The sequence below is a fragment of the Pteropus vampyrus genome, unplaced genomic scaffold (genome assembly GCF_000151845.1).
Source record: "Pteropus vampyrus isolate Shadow unplaced genomic scaffold, Pvam_2.0 Scaffold113, whole genome shotgun sequence".
NCBI lineage: Eukaryota > Metazoa > Chordata > Mammalia > Chiroptera > Pteropodidae > Pteropus > Pteropus vampyrus.
The window spans coordinates 1,419,308-1,427,636 of record NW_011888894.1 but is presented as its reverse complement, the minus strand read 5'-3'; the positions used below and the strand labels follow the sequence as shown (position 1 = coordinate 1,427,636).

Sequence of the window (8,329 nt, the reverse complement as noted above, 5' to 3'; positions counted from 1 at the left end):
AGTCAACATAAGTTGAATAAATTTCAATTGGAAAAAATGAAGGCAACATTAAAGTGCACAAGGTCAGATGTTTCTAGTTCTTTTGGCCAAAGGAGATGTGATGAGGTACCTTATTTTCCAGTTAGCAAGGCTCTGTTACATAGGAAGTTGTGATTTTTGATGAGTTTCTCCCTTCAAATTTAAACTTAGAATCTTCCCTAATAAAATGTCAGGAGCAAATAATGGGATTCCATACTACCAAGGCAAGAGAACTTGGAACAGGAACTGGACTTGGATGAAGGCAGCACTGCTTTAATCTACCTGTGCGATCTTGTGGACACCACAGCCTTCCCTGTACCATTTACTCAACAAACATTGAATGTCACCTCGCCTTGATGGGTACTCTAAGGAGTAAAAATGGGTACACCCTTACACCTTTATAGAACTGCATATTTATAATATCTGTGCTTTTCTGTAACATTAAGTTTAATGAACTCTTTTAAATGAATAAATACACCATTCACATCTTTAAGGATGTGAATAGTTTGGTCCCTGTATATATATATAACTAGTATCTCAAAAAGCTATAAATTGGCAAATCAGTTCAGATTTTTTTTCCCTCCTGGCTTTAGGAAGGAGGCAAAGAAATGAGAGCACTCAGAACAAAACCCATGGGCTATGGTCTGGTCCCATGATCTTTTTACCATATGACAACGCCCCCTCAGAATCAGCTAGGTGTAAACTTGAGTGAGTACGGATAATCAAACTAATCACAACAGCAAAGACAGGGTCTCCTTGTTACCCAGTAGCTCTGGTACCTAGGACTTGCCCAGAAATAGAAGTAAGTTTTCCAATTTCTCTTAAAGCCCAAGGATTTTGTTACTGCTTTTTTTGTTCAAAGCTGTACACATTGCCACTATTGCTACATATATTAAGTGCCCATTATGTGCCAGGCAGTATTTTGAAATTATATTCAGTCTAACATCACATTAGCCCCAGGAGGGAGGTATGGTACCTTTACAAACAAGCTGAGTTCAGGTCAGAGGCACAAAGGACATGGTAGAGGTGAAATTCAATCAGGTCTGTGACTTCTAAGACAATGCTTTTACTACTGTGTAATGCTATTTAGAATGGAAAAGTATTCAACTAAAACTATGATCAATCTTGAGACAAAAATCTCCTATACCACAAGCACACCACCTGCAGTATGATATATAATGACCCAAATGTAGAAAAAAGGGTACCACTGCCAGCAAATGCATTTTATTCTCATTTTATTGAGATTTTCAACAGCTGCCATTTGGTTTTTCAAATTTTTAGAAAAGTAAATTTTTTCCATTTTTGATATTTTTATGAAAATTATTTTCAATTTTAAAGCCCTTCTCCTCCTGCAAAGAAGTATTAATAACTACCATGTAGTGTTTATTTGCAGGGGTGGGAGCAGGGGAGGAAAACAGCTTTTAAACACTTGTGAAACAGGGATAAAGGTCCAAAGTCAGACCTGGGTCTGCTGGAGGTGCTAAGCTGCCCCCTGGCCACCATCAGCATGTCACTACCTGCACCAAGAGCTTGGCCATGCACAGACCCTGTGGGGGCTTCTTGTTCCATAAACTCCACTCTCTTTCTCTTCAACCTCCTCTGCTGGCGATCCTCCTTTCCTCCAAATCTGTCCAACAAAGGCAGCGTGATCTTTAATACAAGTTCAGCTCTGTAATGGATATGATACTGTATTTAGAAAGTTCAGATTCCCCATCCAGTCAAGGAAGAAAAAATCTCCAACACAGTATTGATGGTTCACTTTCTTGTCCACTCAAATACATGCTCATACTTATTACCAGATGCTTCAAAAGTCCTGACATGTAGACAGCATAAAAGTTCCTTATAAAAACATTGTAAAATTATAAAAATTTCTGCAGTTCAGGCTCCTCATGTGGAACTTCTGGTGACAAAGCTGGTTCTGATAAGACATGCACAGCAGCTTCCCCTAGAGTCCTATGTTCTGAGGGTTCCTTTAGACCATGGGAGGTTGAAATTCAAGTTTAAAAGACTTTGCTGACAAAATGTAGTATATCTATCAATGGAATACTATTCAGCAATAAAAAGGAACAAACTACCAATACAATTTATACATCATGGATGAACCTCAAAATATGCTAAGTAAAAAAAGCCAGATGCAAGAGACCACATCTTGTATGATTCCATTGATAAAACATCCAGAAAAGGCAAACTTACAAACATAAAAATTAGTGATTTACCGAGATTATTATGCAAATGAGCATGAAGGTTCTTATTGAGGGGGGATGAAGATGTTGTAAAACTGAGTTATGGTTATAGCTGTGCCACTCAAGAAAGTTACTAAAATCACTGGATTGAACATTTGAAATGGGTGAATTTTATGATATGTGAAATATGCCTCAATAAAGTTGTTTAAAAAAACAGTCCCTGCCTCCCAAACCACCCGTCAAGCATTAAACATTTCTGAAGGTTCACAATTAACAGGGCAAGATTATCATGTAGTGTTGAGTTAGAGTGAAAACAGTTTTGTTTTACAGTAAATGCCTAGAATTTTTGAAATTTTTCCCATTATTTTAACTTAAAACATAGCCAGTAAAAAGGTAGGATTGGGGATCAAAGCTCAGCATATCTCAAAAATGAGATACCTAGTAACAACAAAATCTAAGGGGGCTTTTTCTTTTGTAATAAAGATGGTACATCTGTCCCTTTGCAGGTTTCTCTTCTGTCCCCTGGGGGTTGGGTTGTGAATCCCTTGGCTGACACCCTGTAAAGATCAGTGTACTCAACTGTGGTATTCCTATAATCCCCCTTAAAACTAGACTGGGGACAGCAGTAGGGGGTTGGGCAGAAGGTCAAGTAGCGAGCAGGAAACTCAAGTGTTGCCTTGGGTCAGCCTCCTACTGCCCTGTCCCTTGTCACCAATTGTAGCTTCAAGATGGGAGAAATAAAGACAAGATTAAAAACAAAGGGGAAAAAAACCTTTCAAAGTTGCTACTAACCAAGTATGGATGAAATTCAGATGGCAGCAGAGTACTTTATGAACTACACAGGGTGGTGGCACCATAACTAAGGATCCCTGTGGGCAGTGAAGGGGAAATGATTCACATGGGAACTGTGAGCAGAGGCAGGAGATAAAGGTCGCTGATACACACCAGATCTAGGTCAACTCTCCTGTTCTCTCCACCCACCTTCCAAACTAATGAGGTTTGCATTACCCCCAAGGAGAATACCAGGGGATATACAGTCTTTGCCAATAGGTGGACATCTCCAAATCTTGGTCAAATGTCAGGCCTCTTCCACCAGTTCCCATACCTTGACATCACCTAAACCAAGAAACATCATTAACCTGTAATGCTGGTACCCTTATAGAAGAACACTTGCCCCCTCCAATCATCGTCAGTAGATCCCTGGGCTCCTGACATTTCTATGCCGTGTTTGCAGCAGCACCACTATAAGAAGATTCAGTCAAGCTATTTCCTTGGCTACTTCTTCACGACTTTCCTCTCTGACATGTAATTACCAGAGTATATGACTGACTCCTTACTTCCCAGCCTCTCCAAAATCAAGACAAAACTTTGACATTGTAGCAATACACAATTTGAAAAAATGCTTAGTGTTTCACTAAAAACATTTTTAAAGCCACAGCATTATAACCTTAAAAAGGTCTCAGCTGTTGTGACTTCGGAAACGAAAGAAGGTCTACAAAGGTCCAGCCTTTTCTTTATGACCTTTTGTTGGTTTGACCTTCTATGATCCCCAAAAGTCAACTGCTATAGTCTGAAACTGGCTCAGAGACCCAAAGCTGCAGGTACTCAGGCTTGGCTATATCCATCAAGTATTCTGCTGCAGTTTTAAGGCCTGGAGAAGCTGAAAAGGCATTTCTTTTATTTTTATGTTTTTCCTCTTGAAGAGCAAGAGATAAGATCATATTCATCTTGGAGTTTTAAGAGTCCAATAATCACAAAAATAAGAAGTCAATCACTAGTAAGCTAATACTGGGACCAACCAGAATTGGCAACTGTTAAAAAAACACATTTTATATCTATACAAATTCTCAAACTTCCAGTTGCCAAAAAAAGTTTCAACAGAATAGCGACTTAAATTCAACACCAAAATGAACACTTATAAATACCAGCCTCACTTTTAAAGGGTAAGGGTGTGCAGCCTGGCTTGCACCCAGAACCTCTCTTATGAGGAAAAGTCTGAGATAGACAACTAAGCATCTTAGCCTGTCCCCGGTATCAGAAGAGCAAGCCTTCTTCAGGATGAAGAAATGGCTAGATCTGGATCCCTGTAGCACTTTCTGGCCTGGGAGCCACACAAGAATCCATTGTATTCTTTGTGATGACGACACCCATGGTCTAGAAAATCACTCTTTCTGCAATCCCAACACATTTTCAACAGTCTTTATGGAATTCTGAGCTTGGATAAGCTAATGAAGATGATTTAGCAGCCCCAGGAAAGAAACTTCTATTTCTGTACATCCAAGGCCCTTTTCCTTATTGGAGGCAACAACCCAAGCTGAAAGCTGAACCTGGAATAAAGAAGTTTCTTTATTCATAGCCTTCCCTGAAAATAAGTCAGAGTTCTATTCTCTCGAGGTAGAGGCTTTGGGAATTAATGTGCACATCTGGCAATACAAGCTCCCTAAGCTACTCTCCTATGATGTGTGACCTAAAAAGGAAGGCCAGTTTCTGAATAATGCCATCCTATAGACTCATATGAGGAAAAGATGTAGGTTCGTATTTTAAATCTGACCTTAGGCTGTGGCTGATCAAAAAGTCAAGGGACTCATAAGAAAAAGGAGAAATTCTTGAGCTTTCCAGACCCTCTTGAGCTTTCCTTCCAACCTCTCTCTCACATCCACATACTGAATTTACACAGACTATTTCAAGTTACATGCTCTTTTCCTGATAGGCTTATCACATAACACAGCAGCAGTCATACAGAAGCCACTTCCCACAGACCTCTGCAAGTCCTCATCTTAGGAGAATGGCGCTAGGATTGGACACGCTCTTTTAGACTGAACTATGCCATCTACATCTCTATCATACAAAGGCAGCTCCTGGAATCAGTTTAGTTCCTTATGAGTATCAATAAACAAACAAACAAACAAACAAAAAACTTGTCACTTATATGAAGGAAAGACAAAAGGAACGTATCCAGAGAGCCCATCCTAGAAAACTCGCAAAGCTGGGCATGTGGGAACGACAAAATTTTACAGCCGCTGAAACTATCCTGGTGGGTCACAATCACCTGGGTCAAGTGGGACTCAGTCTCCTAGGCTTTTCTGCAGTCTTGAATAGTGGGAGAAGCATCCAAATTGTGAACTTAGCTTCTTGCTAGTGTCCTGAAAAATATATTTATTTATAAAAGTGCATAAACCTTTCTAAGGGAAGTAAGCTACCAGGAAAACCAAGTCTTCATGGGGCTGGAAAAAAAAACTGTCAAAATAAATTTAAGACACAGCTAACAGGATTCAAGGATGACTTCTCCAGGCTGAAGTGGATGGCCAGCACAGCATGCTTCTCACACCCCTTTGGTAACAATATTTTCTCTTAAAATCAGAGTAGCGTTGGGATGGAAAGGGATAGGTAGCTGTAAAGAGACTTAAGAGTAGGCCGACAGTGACTGTATGACTCAAGTGACAATAACCATCACAGTCCTCCCCTTCTGATTTACAACTTTCATCAGCCACCAAAAGTGTTACCATAAACCAGTACTTTAAGTCTGTTTTCTTGAATGGGGTTCAAGGTAGGAAGACCTGGGCTCAGCAAGCTATTGGTAATCCCAGTTCATCACAGGATACCCCCAGGGGTTGGGGAAGCTGAGCTGCATACTCTGGTTTGTAACACTTGCTTCTTCCATTTGTCCCTCTATCCATCCAGCTTAACAGACTCGATAAGTAGTTCTCCAGGTATTTAATGCCCTTGTAAGTACACAGTAAGGTGAGCAGGGCATTTGTAAACTCCAAGATTTTCTTGGTCAGCTTATTTTGTTTAAATACACACAGCAGAACATTCCTAATGAAGGGAAAAAAGATTGCAATTTCCTTAACTCAAAAAGCCAAAAAGCTGCAAATAATAATAATAATAATAATAATAATAATAGGAAACTGCTCAAAATGAAAGTCAGTAGAATGAAGGAGAACTATTCAGAGGCTTGCAGAATAAGACTGAACACCTTAGTTACTCCAGTCACAGTGTCGAGGTAAACCCCTGTTTCCCTTCCCCTCTACGCACCCCTTGCCCACCCTGCCCCCCTCTTCAGCTCTGCCTTTTTGTGCAGCGCTGTCCCCAGATGTGGGGACATACGAGTCCTCCTCAAAGCTTTTCTGTCAGTTCAGTACTTCACTCCTGGAATAAATTCCTTCGCATCCGGGTTCAGGTTACTTTTGCTCTGAAATAAGAACCAAGAGATAATAAATCCCACGGCAAGCAGCACTTTAAAACATTTCCTCCCTGCTTCCATTATTACCAGTACCTTCCTCTCAGCCTTAAGGAGAGAAAAAAAAATAGAATTCCTTATAACTCAGGATGTTATTGCTGGCTGCTCTCAGTGGCTCCTGACGTACTAATCCCTGGCCAACGTCGTTTTCTCCTACCTGCTTTAGACTCCTGCTACCCTTCATGATGCTTTCATTAGGGGCTTGTAAATTTGACTCCAAAAATAATTTTTCCATTGAGTACCTTACCTCAATGAAAATCAGAGAATTCCATCAAACCAGAGAATTCCACGATCAATCAATCAATCAATCTATCTATCTAAAAATTTTTTCCATCTTGCTGTACTCTCTTTGGTTCTCTACTCTCGTGAATACCCAGCACCTTAGCAATGTGCAGGGCACAATCATTCAGAACATGAGTTGTGTGAGAACTAAATCACTCACAGAATTCTGTAAGTAAATATGGAAGGCAGAGAATTCATTTATCTGGTCTTCTAATTTTAAGTGGAAAATAGCCTCTTAGGAGTATGTTCCCTCTAAAATGAACAATTTCTGTAACAGCATCGTTCAAAACTGTAAATACAGATTTAAGAGGCAGTAAAAGAAAAGGATAGCAGCAAATGATAATTTGAAACCAAACCTTTTCCATGTTTTTATCTTTATTTATCCCAATTCTACTTTGAAAAGCCCACTGGGGAAAATGAACGTTGATGATGCTACAACGTTAACGTTTTCTCAGTGCTTTATGAAGTGAAATGCATTTTCACTGCACCCATTTATCAATGCCATGTCAAGAGTGAAGAAATAGTGGCTTGGAGAGCTCCAGAGACTTTCCCAAGGTTGTAGGGCCAGAAAGAAAGTCTGTGACTCCAAATCCTGTATTCTTTTCACTATGTCACATGTGGAACCACATATGGCTCTTACCAAAATATCTTCAGAATCATGACCGTCACTGACAGACAGTCCATTTAACTGTTGTTGCAACTGCCCCACAGCCTGAGGCAGGTCTCGTGAGGGAATAAACCAGTCTTGGTCTTCTTCGTCCAGCATCTCCTGGAAGCAGCGGTCCAAAAAGTCTTGCTCCTGCAGCTCCTCCTCCACCTAGCAAGTAAAGGTGAGGCGCTCAGACTTAGGGCCCCATTAGGACTCATCCTTCTCAGTTTTTGCTCCACCTCTTTCTTTTAGGGGTTATTACTCCGCAATTAAGAATGATCTTGTATGAGATCTACTAAGAATTAAGATGCTTCTAATGACTGGCTAAAGAAAATATAAATGTGAATTTTTTCAACTAAATTCTGTCAACAATAAGACTGAGGAAATAGTTAACTCAAAACAGCAGAAATTCCAGGTCTTCATAGATCTTCTAAGATCTCTAACATGTGACACAACTATTTTCCATTCATATGGCACTTTCAAAAAATCACTTTTAAAGTTTAAAATTCATTTCCCAGTCTTGTTAAGACACAGCTCTTCTTAGATTTCCCATTTTACAACTATGAAAAAGGTACAGGAACTATATAACTAGACCACTTCTTGGATAGTGGAAATTAAATCAAAACTAACTCTCAGCTTCTGGCCCACTTTTCTGGTAATGAGGGCCCAAAGGGAGAAAAATATTTTCAGAACCTTAGAAAGATATAAAAACACTTTTTGGCATACCAATAGAAAATGATGTCATCTATGTAGTCTTCTTTCAAAATAATAATATGAATATTTAAACAACTCTGTATTTCTTAAAGATTGTCCTAAACTAAAGCAACACATATCTAGGATATTTTATAACTGTTTGTAGACATCGTTGACTCTTAGGAAACAGTATGTCCACTCTGAAGATTGTGTGATTTTTAACAGGTCTCCTATTTCGCATTTGGCCAACCCTTTTCCTACAGG

The 8,329-nt window shown here is 39.6% G+C and overlaps 1 protein-coding gene across 1 annotated transcript; it reads right to left on the bottom strand.

Moving 5' to 3' along the window:
• Positions 1–1,600: 1,600 nt before the first annotated feature.
• LOC105295789 (polyadenylate-binding protein-interacting protein 2B-like) lies at positions 1,601–8,306 on the bottom strand. The gene is made up of 3 exons (XM_011365612.2): positions 8,265–8,306; positions 7,364–7,540; positions 1,601–6,393 (listed from the first exon to the last, which is right to left on the bottom strand). The coding sequence occupies exons 1-3, from the start codon at positions 8,304–8,306 to the stop codon at positions 6,337–6,339; spliced, it is 276 nt and encodes a 91-aa protein (XP_011363914.1). The 3' UTR covers positions 1,601–6,336.
• Between the last annotated feature and the right edge of the window lie 23 nt (positions 8,307–8,329).